At 30.1% G+C, this 13072-nt stretch overlaps 1 protein-coding gene across 4 annotated transcripts; it reads left to right on the top strand.

Annotated features, from left to right (window-relative positions):
• The first annotated feature begins 874 nt into the window (after positions 1-874).
• On the top strand, positions 875-11427 carry LOC108558702 (glycoprotein 3-alpha-L-fucosyltransferase A). Of its 4 annotated transcripts, XM_017915699.1 has the most exons (5): positions 1006-1272; positions 4308-4501; positions 9178-9555; positions 9608-9948; positions 10546-11427. In XM_017915699.1, exons 3-5 carry the CDS (start codon positions 9195-9197, stop codon positions 11152-11154), a joined length of 1311 nt encoding a protein of 436 aa, XP_017771188.1. In that variant the 5' UTR covers positions 1006-1272; positions 4308-4501; positions 9178-9194; the 3' UTR covers positions 11155-11427. The 4 variants fall into 4 exon arrangements, with proteins under 4 accessions (XP_017771190.1, XP_017771189.1, XP_017771188.1 ...); XM_017915701.1 differs by lacking the exons at positions 1006-1272; positions 4308-4501 and adding an exon at positions 875-964; XM_017915700.1 differs by lacking the exon at positions 4308-4501 and having other exon boundaries at positions 1004-1272.
• Positions 11428-13072: the final 1645 nt, after the last annotated feature.

Here is a 13072-nt window from a genome sequence, read left to right as displayed (position 1 = left end):
ATTTCATTTAATTGTTTAATCAAGGGCATGTAAGTTAGATATATTTGGTACAATTGGTAGACGTCCAAAAATTAGATAACTTGTATTTAGAATTATAAAACTTAGTAAGTTCAGCACTTCGATTACGAAGCTATAATTTTTATATTAATCGGTATGTAAAAATACTATTTTGAACATAGATTTTGTATATTTTTGGGATTATTTTCGGGAAATTCTGTAAGTATTACAATTATATTGAATCATATAATATTAAAACTTGCTAAAATATATTGTTAATAATAATAAGAATATGAATGCAATAACTATACAAGTAAATGAATATTTATAAGAAAACAAGCGAAAATACAGCAGTCAATAGTTTTCAATTATTTTTATCATTAAATATTAATAATTTGATTTTATAAAATGCTATTGATCATTAATTTGTCTACATAAGGAAATTCATATTTTTTTTTAAATTTTTTACTCAGTCCAGAAAGTGATATACTTAGTAATAAACTTAAAATCCGACCTAGTCAAGTAATGATAACAAAAAACAAATTAATAAGATTCGTTTTTATTCTAAGAATGTTTTGTATATAATAAATTGATGAACGCTTTCAGTATTTCAAATTCAAACAAAGAATTGTATTATATTTTATTGTTAACTAAAATCTTGAATGTAAGTATCTTATTGAGAAATCACATATATTATATAATTTGTCAATATACTGGAAATAAAATTGATAAATTTGATATTATTTTCAAGTGGTTGAGGCATTGAAATAATTTCTTATCACTACGTTTTTTTTATGCTTTCGATAATTGATTATAATAGGTATATGTCGATCTTTACTTGTAGTAGACATCGTATTTTATGAAGTTGATATTGAGCAAAGCATACCCATCTCTCGAACCGTTTGGACGTGTTTACATCTTCAACTAAGAACATAATTTTTGCTAACAGAGATTCCTCATTAACGCAGTAAGTTCAAACGAAATTTTCATAAAGTTCACATTGTTGTTTTCATTAACTTTATATAAATACAATTTCATATCAGTTTTCGACTTTGTTCGTAAAAGTAATTCGCACATACTATGATAAGGAAAGTTAAGAAGTCGCTGTAATTAAATGGATTAACCGTGATTTTTTTGGATATTTACTTGTAGTAGACATCACATTTTATGAAGTGCATATTGAGCAAAGCATACGCATCTCTCGAACCGTTTGGACGTGTTTACATCTTCAACTAAGAACATAATTTTTGCTAACAGAGATTCTTCATTAACGCAGTAAGTTCAAACGAAATTTTCATAAAGTTCGCATTGTTGTTTTCATTAACTTTATATCAATACAATTTCATATCAGTTTTCGACTTTATTCGTAAAAGTAATTCGCACATACTGTGATAAGGAAAGTTGAGAAGTCGTCGTAATAAAATGGTTTAACCGTGCTTTTTTTTAAATTCATCATTCTATGATACACTTACAGTTGAAATACAATATCGGTAGGCGTTTGTTAGTCATGCGTTGTTATAATACAAAATATGTAAGCACTTATATTTTCAGCTTAGTGGATGCATTTAGTTCTCTGGTTTGCATCAACGTTGTTAGTTCGGGTTTATGTAACAAACACTTCGCGAGTCGAGTGAGGGATACCATCTAGTCGTTAGATGTTTTGGTGCGTCCAACTATCAATTCGTATGACCTATGGAAAGGTTTATTTTGATTAACTCTTTCGAAACGATTTTGAATTTACAACAAACAAACAAACTGGTAATTGATAAAAATAAATCGCGCATGGGATATTTATATAGCAGGCATGTAAATAATTTCTGATAACTTCTACATTAATTTACTTGAAGAAATAACAGCTTTTGTTACCGTTAACTAACGATAACCTTATTTCCTCTATTCATTGTATTTATTATCTAAAATAGACTTAAAAATGTAATTTAATGGTTTTATATCACAAAAGAATTATGTAATATATATTTTTTTATTTATCATTTGTATTTAGTAAATTGTGATAAACACATGTACAGATATTTAAACACATTTGGATGGATTTTGTTGGACTTGCACATTATTTCAAATATTTATTTTTTTTGTTCAGAAAATTATGAAATGTTTGTGCAAAAACCATGTGCTTATTGTTACTACATACCATTATTATCTTTAAAAAAGTAATATTTATTTTATGTAATACGAATAGTAACAAAATCAGTGCGATTGACTGATTTCCCTACAGAAGTGACTCATGTAGGTTATTGTGAAAGCATATAAACATTATACATTTCCTATTTCATTTTTGTATATAAATATCTAATCGATTGCAAAATGTATTTCAGTATATGTGCAAGGATTAACAAATATTTATTAACTTTATTTGAATGATTAGTTTGATACATCCTTTATTATTGTCTCTGATTCTTATTTTTTTAGCTTAATATTTCTCTAAAAATCCAAAATGTCTTTACATACAAGTGTAAATGGAACAAGTATCATAGAACATGCTTATTAAGAAGCAAAAAGTCCACTTTTTAATGATTTATTTTGTTCGAGTACTCTCTTTTAGTATATTTCGTCTATCTATTTGTACAGTTACAAATTGTCTTTCATTTAAGTGTTCAATAATCATTTGGTTACGTCAAGTGTGTTGTATAGAAATCCTGTCATGTATGAGTAGTGAGTTATTTATTAATGTACTTATTTATTGATTTTTAACAGCTATCAACAAGTTTGTGGGTGTAAAGAAAATGTAAAATAATATTAAAACAAGAGGACGAAGCCATGCTCAGAAGCCAAATGAACACAGTTCATACAACTCTTAGAATTGTAAGATTGCATGTCTTATGCAATATATGAACTAAATTATAAAAAAAATCAAGTTACATACATTTCTTTTCATAGATAATATTTTGGATTTAAGAAGTTTCATTGATTAATGTTCTTACACAAGAAATGCAATTTATTTATTGATATTGTAGCAGTTAAATTACCCAAGTCCAACTCCTGTTCTGCTGTTATCAGTTATGTTTATATACTTAGTACTTATCGTCAATCGATTTAACAACTTGAGATCGTATTTACACACTAATATCTCAGTTTATTTTATATGTAAAAAAAAAACTCTTGTATATATAGTTTGTTTCTATTTAGTATATAAGAAAATGATTTATGTACAGTAATTAACAAATATATAAACTAATTAATAATAATATAAGTATTTATACATGCTTAAAACATACAACAACTGCAGTCTTAAAACGAAATTATAATTGTTATTGATAGAAATTTAATAAATTCAATCGAATAAATATTTATAGATTTTTTTGTTTTTCGGTTATTATTGAGACATAAGCAGTTTAAAATAACTGTTTATATTTATAGATGACTTATATGTTGTTAAATACATGTTTACTTGTGATTGGTAATCGTGTTTTACCAAAATACACACACATAAATGTTATTTTCAACGAAACATAAAAATGTTACAGTCATAGCTGTAGTTGTTCTTGTTCAGTACTTAGATTTCCCCTAGCTGGAATTTAGTATTTACATATTCAGACTTTACATAATCATATAGTCATGCTTTCACTAGAATGACTTGTTTCGATTCGTCAAAGTTATTTGTTTTTTCTTTTACATTAACATTTAGTCCACGATGAAGAACTTTTTTTAATTTATAAAAGTCGCTGAGCGTTTAGATCGAATTTACAAAATGATTGGAAAGGAATGAAAGTAAATGTCTAATTTGAAATTGTATTGAACTGAAAAGAAGAATATACTGTGATTGTCTTAGAATTAAGTTTCGTATTGATAAATGTAGGTGATTATTTGATTTAGGCGTATTTCGTGATTCATATGGACTAGCTCATCAGAAATCTCTTTCACCCTCGATTTAGGAGGAGATTGGGGGACTGCATGCATCATTTCTACTGTTACGAAATTAATTCGGATTTCTTCAAATCGGTTATCGTTATCTTGTATTTGATAGTGGGAATAACGAATGTTTGTGATGATAGGTTACAGATTCTGGTGCAGAGTCATAATGTTAACTATGCCGACTTTGTTATTGATTCGAAGTTGTAGCAGCGTCGTGTCTACTCGTACTTTTCGCTTTTATTTTAGAGTTTTATTTCATGGGTAAAGTGTATTGTCCCAAATCATTATCATTGCCAGGTGTTTGCATAACAGATAAGTCGTGCGCTGCCTGGTAGAGTAGAGTAGAGTGTGCCTATGCGGGAATTGCGAGTCTTTCATATACATATATAGGTTCTAACGAAGTAGCAGTTTGTTGCAAGGCGCTTTGGGGGTCGGAGCAGTTTTCAGTTTCAGTTGGACGGACGGACGGACGGAGTGTGCGAGTTTTCCATCGCTGAAGGCGCGCAGCCGCGCGACTTTCCCGAATATGGATTTTCCTGAGGGATGCTGTCACAGAGTGTCCAGAGCATGGTTGCCTCCCGCACTATAGGGTAGCTACAATGTCGACGGTCGCCACCCCTTAAAAAAAACGCCGGTGAGTAACTTACGCTCTCGCAAGCTTCTGTTTACACCCGCCCTTCATAAATTCATAATTGTTTGTTTTCGCGTCCATAAAAGGAAAAATTCTCTCTCTCTACTTCTCTCTGATCCTTTAAGAATTGATTGGTACGGTAAACACGAATTTCCCACCCCTAAATCTATGCACGACGAGAAACGCTTTCAAACATCGCACGCACAAAATCCACATTTCTTTTCAAATCAGATTTATTTAAACTAATTTAAAGCTAGAAATTCATTAAAGCTATCATGCTGCAAATTATTTATATACTTACATTATTTGCAGCGTCATTCACCTTAAGAATTTCATCTGCATTGATTCATATTCACTTAAACTATTTAAACTAATTTAGAGCTACAAAGTAATTACAACAATCACACTGTAAATTGTTTATATATTTATATTATTTGCAGCCTCATTCACTCGGAAAATATTAACTACATTGATTCATCTAAAATTAAACTAAAAATTCTACACAACAATCACGCTCCAAACAGATTATATATTTATATTATTTGCAACATCATTCACCGTAAGAATTTCAACTTCGCTGATTCATCCTTAAACTAATTTACACCTAAAACTTAAATACAACATCCGCATTGCATATAATTTATATATTTATATTATTTACAATTTCAGTTGCATTGATTCATAAACTAAGTTTTAACTAGAATATTAAATATATTACAGCGTTTACATTTCTGAATCCTGAAAACTTTAATTTGTTTGAAGGAAATCCGTGTACAATACACAAAAAAATCAGACTGGAATAGATCCAAGCAGCGCAATGAAAACGACCAATGAAAGATTATTTAGGTAATTGTGATTCTTTTCCATTTATTTTCGTGCCGCATACGTTGAATCGATACGAAATTATTAATCATCCCAGCTTGAACCAATCATCTCGTATTTTTATTTTCATTCACTCTATATTTATAGACCGATATCTTATAGCGTGCTTCTGATTCAGTTACAATTTCTTTACTCTATTAATACCTTCTATACATTGTTTATTATCCAATTTAGCTTACATTATTATTCCAAATAAGAAAAACTATTAAATTATATTCTTGAGTCAATAACTCATGTGTTTTCATGTATTTTGTAGATTATTATTATTATTATTACTAATAATTAAAGAATTATCCATTATTCAGAAATATGCTAAGATATGCTGTATGGTAATGAAATTGCTTTATATGGAAAGTGGATCCGATAATCGTAAGAATTTCGAAACAAAATATGCGTTTGACACGACCTGCGGTCCCGGATTGTTTTGATTATTTTTTCTTTGGTTTTATTATATCCGCGGTAACAGTATTACGCTTATCGTCGAAAACGGGAACGTCTATCTAAGATTATAATATTGAATTATTTTCGTGAATAAAACTAAATGAAAACGCAGCTTCAGCTCTTTCACGTACAAACAAATACAAACATTTATGAAAATACGGTTGAAATGTAGGAAATTAGTTTAATATGATTATAATTTAAAAAAATTACTTTCCAAAAAAGTAAAGAGAAAAAAATAATAATTTATTGATCAAATATAAAGAAAACTACATTAGTAGAAAAGTACTATAATACACGTATTTAACATAGAAAAACTACGATAAATACCGATTATTCGTGTTAATTCGAGAACTTTTTAATTTGCTTTAAAAACTGTAATTTTGTATTGTTTTCCTTGTAAAAATATTTACTAAACTGCAGATTTGCATTAAAACTTAGACTAAGTAAACACTGCGACCATGGTTAACCCGAACCACGGTAAATTGAGACCCGGGTAATCGGCTTTATACTGCATTTGGATAAGTTTTGTTATTTTATGATCTTTGACAATTTCACATATAGGATTATTTCTGATAAAGTTATAGTTTTTTTCACATATTTTTTACAATGCTGTGCAAAGTTTCACCTTCAATTGAATGTACATTTATCTACAGAAATGCTTTATTCAATTTGGCCTGTATTCAACTTAAACAAACATAACTTTTAGCGTTTCGAACGTATTTATCTAACAAACTTTATAACCTACTTTTCAATTTACAAATAGCTTCAGGAAATGGATATGGACAGTAGCTTGTTTATAAAATGTATTAAATTACGTATACGAAAGCTCACAGCATTATCCTTAAAAATACAATATTAGTTTGAAATGCAAATTTTCAATCCACATACTTAATATATAAATGACAATGAATTGAATATTGATTCAGTAATAAAACATTAAGTTTCCTTGTTTTTACCTTTTCAAAATTATCTCATAATGCCAAGAGATTAATTTACTTTTATTTATGATGTTTTGATGGATCCTAACTTTGACGTCAAACAAATTCTGTTTATATGAAGAGCGGTAAAGTGCACAATTTCAGCATTACATATACTGTCTAGGCATTCTGTATAATACAATTAAAAATTGTCTAAACAATGTACAAAGTGATACATAATTACTTATACTTTGTCTCTGCCATGTATATTACATTTTGTACAAATATATTTTTTTTAATTAGAAAATGGTATTTATATAAAATAGATATTGCGTCATCAAGTCACTGAATTAGGCTAATGGAAAACAAAAATTTAATTAAATTATCGTTTCATTTTCGGTAGAATAATAAATGTTTTATAGAAGATTGAACAAGCTGTAGAAGGACAATCAAGTATATCAGATTCCACACTGTCAAAGTTGTCGACTGTTTATAAACAAAAGAAAAACCGTCTATTGTAGATTAACATCCTATTATTACTGATGTTTTATTTCATTTAGACTACATTCCGCTGAAATTCGAAATAGCTGTAACGTTGAAATGTTTATGTAAACTAATCTCGTCCGCTCACTGTTACGTACGAGTACGATGTATTTAATTAAATATAAATAGGTTCTCGTGAAATGACTCTTTCTTAAACATTTATAACACATTTCAGTTAATTGTATCTCAAGTATAATGGGAATATCGTAAATGAATGATCATGGGAATCGGTGCATGGGTAAATTGGAATTTCTTCTGCTCCTGGCGTGCATTATTCAGGCACTCGAAAATCAAATATTTATGCAACATATTAAAAAATACGAGTTGCTTTTCGCTCCACTCAACGTGTGGTGTGTTCTGCCCCTTGCTGTTGCCACTTAATATCGATCTTAACAGTTTTTAAACGTATTTTCGTGATGCTTAAATTGCTTCCAGATCCATTATTAATCGGATTCATAAACAGCGTTCCGCTGAAAATAGCTTATGTAAATATTGTTCGTTCAATTCTCGTACAATATTTACGTTTCGCAAACATTTATTTTTTTAATTACTGTTTTATGAATATGTTAATGAACCATTTGTTTCTGTTATGCTTTGACATCTCTTTCATCATCTGCATGCACATGCATCGAGTCTTGTAAAAATATTGCTAATAAGTATAAAATTGATAGTTCTATGAAGAAGCGAACAATAATATTTGGACCAAATAAAAATTAACAATACAACAAAAGTTGATGATAGGATTTCAGGTATCATAGATAATTATTGCACATAATCTTTCATATATAATACTAATAACAATTATTTGTTAAATGATAAAAAAAAGTTTAGTTTCAAAATATATTGTTCGTCTATGTTGATTCATGCATTGCATGTCGGTAATTCACAAATATAATTTAGAGTGTATTACTTTATAATGTAAATACGATATTTTTTTGTGAGTTTTTTTTTAATATAATTATTTATAGACGTTTTTAAATATATAATTTATGAAAAAAGTATAACGATCAAAATTAATTTGTATAACATTTCTTTGTTGTTTTATGACGGTATTACGATTAATCATTATTTCTAAAACTTTCTAACAAAGAAAAATATGGATAATAACATATAGCGGGGAATTATGCAATAGCAAATTACGAAAACAAACTAATATATCATGTTTTAGAAGTTGTTTAAGTTGAAAATGTATATACTTTGCTATAGTTTATGTATATGTAGATTGATAGTAAATGTTATGATTGACATTACAATTTTAATATTTTGAATAAAGAAGATAAGACTGATAACATTTTATGCAAACAAGTTGTGTACTGCTTAATTACACGTGCAGTTCTAATTATATTCATTATTTGAAAAATAAAAACATAGTTGCTTGTGCATATACGAAGGATAATCGTTATCTAAATGCAGGTAGATAAGACAACTAGTTACCTAATTGTTTCTTTGTGTATTACCCTAGCTGAAACTAATTAGAGAAAAAGTCAATCTATATGATAAAAAATATATATTTCTCTCTGAAATTGATATTCAGCACTAGTGATGTAACCTAATCTAGGAATTTTACAAAAATAATGTTCTTGATAAATCAGCTGAAGGAAGTTGATTTTTTTGTTGTTTGTAAGTATGTGAAGTTATAGATATTGTCCTGAATTTTAGAACATACACATCTCTTTAGGTGATTTTTTTTTCAAATTTGATTGTTGTGGTTTAATAATAGAAAACAATACCAAGAATGTATTATGTAAAATATTTATTATTAAATAGTTTCCTTGAATGGAATTCAGTTTAGTAAAATAAATATGCTAATTTTATTGCAAATAATATCTACAAAATTATCGCACTGAAAGTGTATATAAAAGTGGAAATAAAGTCGATTGTTGTTGTTTTTTTCAGAGAATGGGCTTGTCGTGATGCCACCACGTCTCTCCGTGCGCAGGTTCTTCCTGTGTTTAGTATGCTGCGGTGGAGTTCTGCTCCTGCTCGGAGCTTACCATCATCACAGCTACTTCCTGGGCATCGCGAATCCATCGCCGCAACAGCCGAGCTCCGCCGAAAATGTCCCTCCGCCAACATGGGAAGAGGTCACGGAGGTCGCCTATTTGCCCACGGAAAAGGAACTGCCAATTACATTCGACGGCCCCAAGAACTGGTACTTTTCCGGAGGATCCGAATACCCGGAGAAGAGTTCTTCTCCACCCAAGATCTTCCCCTACGATGATCCCAGCGACAGAGTTTCCGAGCAACTCATGTACATACCAGACGATTACGAAGGTGACATTCGATTCCTGTGTGTGCTTTTTTTCTTCAAAATAAAGTATTTTAGGATACGATAGTCCTGAGAAGGTAATATTAGCGTACAACGGCTTGGGTCAATGGGATAAGAAACCTGGAACCGGGGCATTTCATGGTTGCCCAGTGAATAGATGCTCGTTAACAGATGATAGGAATCGCGCCGGAGATGCAGATGCAATCATTTACAAAGATCACTTCACGCATCCCAGTGTGGCTCGACCTGCAAATCAGATCTGGATGCTCTACTTTCTCGAGTGTCCTTACCATACCCAAAGTGTGAAATATGCTGACTTATTTAACTGGACGGCTACATATAGAAGAGATAGTACGCTTGTAGCACCTTACGAACGATGGACATATTACGATCAGAAGGTTAGAAAACATTTTTCATATATTGAATATACAGTGAGCCTCTTATAACATAGTACATTTACAACATGGTTTAGCTTTAACACCTTATAGAATTATAGCCAATCTTCATAAAACTACCGTGTTATAAAGGAATACATGTATATATTTTATGTTTATTTATAACTATCATATTTGCATATAATAGATATAACTTATGTCAATAACCTTATATTTGGTGCAACAAACTTTATCAATAATATGCATAAATTTGCAAATATAATTTTCAGTTATTTTCGTTTTTATTTATATACATGCATATTTCAAGTTGTTCTTCTAAGTGCATATCCAAATATCTCAGTTTCGTCGATGTTAGCACTTTTTGTTTGTTAAACTTAGCTGTAGAACAAGAATACCGTTTCATGGTATACGTTATGTGTAAGTATAGTTGGAAATTATATACAATAATGATGGATATTTTGACCAGTCATGATTTCTATAGAAGAAACTTTAGACTCATTAGAAAAGCTCAAGTTTTTCTTTGTATGACATTATACGTGCTAGTGCTGATTATATGATTAATAAATAAGATTTTAAATTAGCTTATGTATTTTGTTTTAGATAAAACAAAGACCTCAAATGATGAATTATGCTGCGAATAAGACGAAGAAGGTTGCGTGGTTCGTTTCGAATTGCGGATCAAGGAACGGTAGATTGGCATATGCTAGGGAATTGGCGAAGTATATATCCGTGGACATCTATGGAACCTGCGGTCCTTTGCGTTGTCCTCGCCACGACAAGGCCTGCTTCGACATCCTCGATCGCGATTACAAATTCTACCTGGCTTTCGAGAACTCTAATTGCAAAGATTACATTACCGAGAAACTGTACGTGAACGGATTAGGGCACAACGTGCTGCCTATAGTCATGGGTGCAAGACCGGAGGACTACGAGCGAAGCGCTCCCGAAGGATCCTACATACACGTGGACGAATTCGCCGGTCCCGCAGAGCTGGCCGCGTACCTCCATCGTCTCGACAAGGACGATCGATTGTACAATTCGTATTTCAAATGGAAAGGAACCGGCGAATTTATAAACACGTTCTTCTGGTGTAGGCTGTGCGCCCTTATGCATGCACCTCTGCAGCATAAACATTTCGAGGATGTTAACGAGTGGTGGCGCGGACCTGGTGTCTGCACACCGAAATCCTGGCGAAATATGGATACATAATAGGAATATGTCGAACGCACACCACACGTTATTTATTTGTTAATAATTGTGATTATAATATTAGGACGACGGAAAGAAACATGAAGGATAAAACAAAGATTTGCGTGTACTACAGCAACAACATCAACAACAAGAAAAAAAATATCGGTTTCTATTTAGTACTTTTACATCGTGCTTTTGTCGGGGCACTCGTATGAAATGATATATTGTCTTCTGTGACTGACTTGAAATGTACATATTGCGAGGTATTAAAAGACTGTAAGATAGAAATAATTATTGATGTGTTTTATTATTAATAAATTTTTGTTCAGTTTTATTACATTCTTTTTAAGTTTTATTTTCGGCGTCTCATGACCTACTTGCAAAGGTCTAATCTAAACAAAGACTAACACAATTACGTCTATAAAATTTTAATCGATTACTTTTCTATTTTTAGAAATATAACAGAAAACAGAACAGCTCTGTGATTTATAGATTTATGGATTGATAATTTTCTTAATTACAAATTTTATTTTTGATTATCACAAAATCAAGTTTTGCATAAAAATAAACTTAGTAATGAAAGTCATTAAAGAGTTCTTTTTTTTGACTTGATTTGACAAATGTAGTATTTTTCAATCAAAATGCAAGAATTCTGGGAAAATGTTATATTACATACGACACAAGTTTTCCAATGAATTACTGATGAGTACCGAAGTACTACTTATTATATATTTAAATATTTAATTTAACGACAATTAGTGACCAATAAAATGAATAGTTACATGATTGCATATTTGTACAAACACATAAAATTATTGAGTATTTTATGAAAAAACATAGTTATATTATATTTCTTCTATCTTACGAAAGAAAAGCACATCTCAGAAAATAGGCTAAATTAATTGATCTTTATTATACAGTATAATAATTTGAGTAAAAAGTCAACTTTATAACAGTTAAAAGTAAGAACTTTCAAGCATATTATAACATGATTTAATATACATTATTAATACTCTCTTCTTGCAGTAGATTGATTATTCCGCTAACTTTTTGCTGCGATACTTTTAGTACTGTAACAAAGAAACACTTTGTGAATTCAGATACACTTGAGGGATTTTCACAGGGCTCTAGAAAACATTCCCTTTGCATACATCATTGTAGCGGAAATATTGAATAAAGCGATGCACAAATCGTTTCCTTCAACTTTAAGAAAATATTCTCCTTAGTTACTGTGTATAGATACTTGTTTATAATAAGTCTTTGATTTTATTAAACAGTAGATGAATCATGAAAATTATGTTTTAAAACAAAATTAGTAAACAGAAATTTGTATATATGGATTTGTATAATTACAAAATGAAACATTTATTTTTGGATAGAAACAAACATCAGTTTGGTTTACAAGACGTTGAAGATAATTTTTAAGTCGAATTTGTTATAGTACCAATATTATTTTGAAAAATGAAAAAAACTAGGATCAATATTCTGATCCTCATGATTCAATAATTGACGAAAGTGTTTTGTTAATAAATAAGAAAGAGTATTTTTAATACATATGTAAGTTTACTTCTGACGCGTTCATATTTAGTGCTTGACTTTAAGTTTTATTGGCAAAGTTTTATTTTGTTTAACTGGAACGTTTTCTTCAAAAGCTGACATGTTGAGGAGGTGAGTTGTTTTAGGCCACATGCACATTTACGTTGGTAAGATTCAAGCTGAAGATTACGTGATTAGGTGCAAAAGTAGTAAATGGGGTTCTTAGGGTCACGCCAACTAGGTAGTCCTACATGTTATATCACGCCATCACGTGACATATCAACAGCTGATATGTTAGGTTCATCAGAGGATAAAGCAAAACTACTGTTTGGTATCGTTTTACATAAATATTTATATTTTAATCGAATTCCTAATATTTTCTAAATTTTTAACTATATTT

The sequence above is a fragment of the Nicrophorus vespilloides genome, unplaced genomic scaffold (genome assembly GCF_001412225.1).
Source record: "Nicrophorus vespilloides isolate i.1.1-1 unplaced genomic scaffold, Nicve_v1.0, whole genome shotgun sequence".
Classification (NCBI taxonomy): Eukaryota; Metazoa; Arthropoda; class Insecta; order Coleoptera; family Silphidae; genus Nicrophorus; species Nicrophorus vespilloides.
This window is presented reverse-complemented; position numbering and strand designations above follow the sequence as displayed.

What these genes read in the sequence shown, in the direction of transcription:
- LOC108558702 (XM_017915701.1), top strand. Translation starts at nt 9,195, where the DNA reads ATGCCACCACGTCTCTCCGTGCGCAGGTTCTTCCTGTGTTTAGTATGC. An exon ending in CATACCAGACGATTACGAAG is followed by an intron (nt 9,556 to 9,607) that starts GTGACATTCGAT and finishes AAAGTATTTTAG; the next exon opens with GATACGATAGTCCTGAGAAG. An exon ending in GGACATATTACGATCAGAAG is followed by an intron (nt 9,949 to 10,545) that starts GTTAGAAAACAT and finishes ATTTTGTTTTAG; the next exon opens with ATAAAACAAAGACCTCAAAT.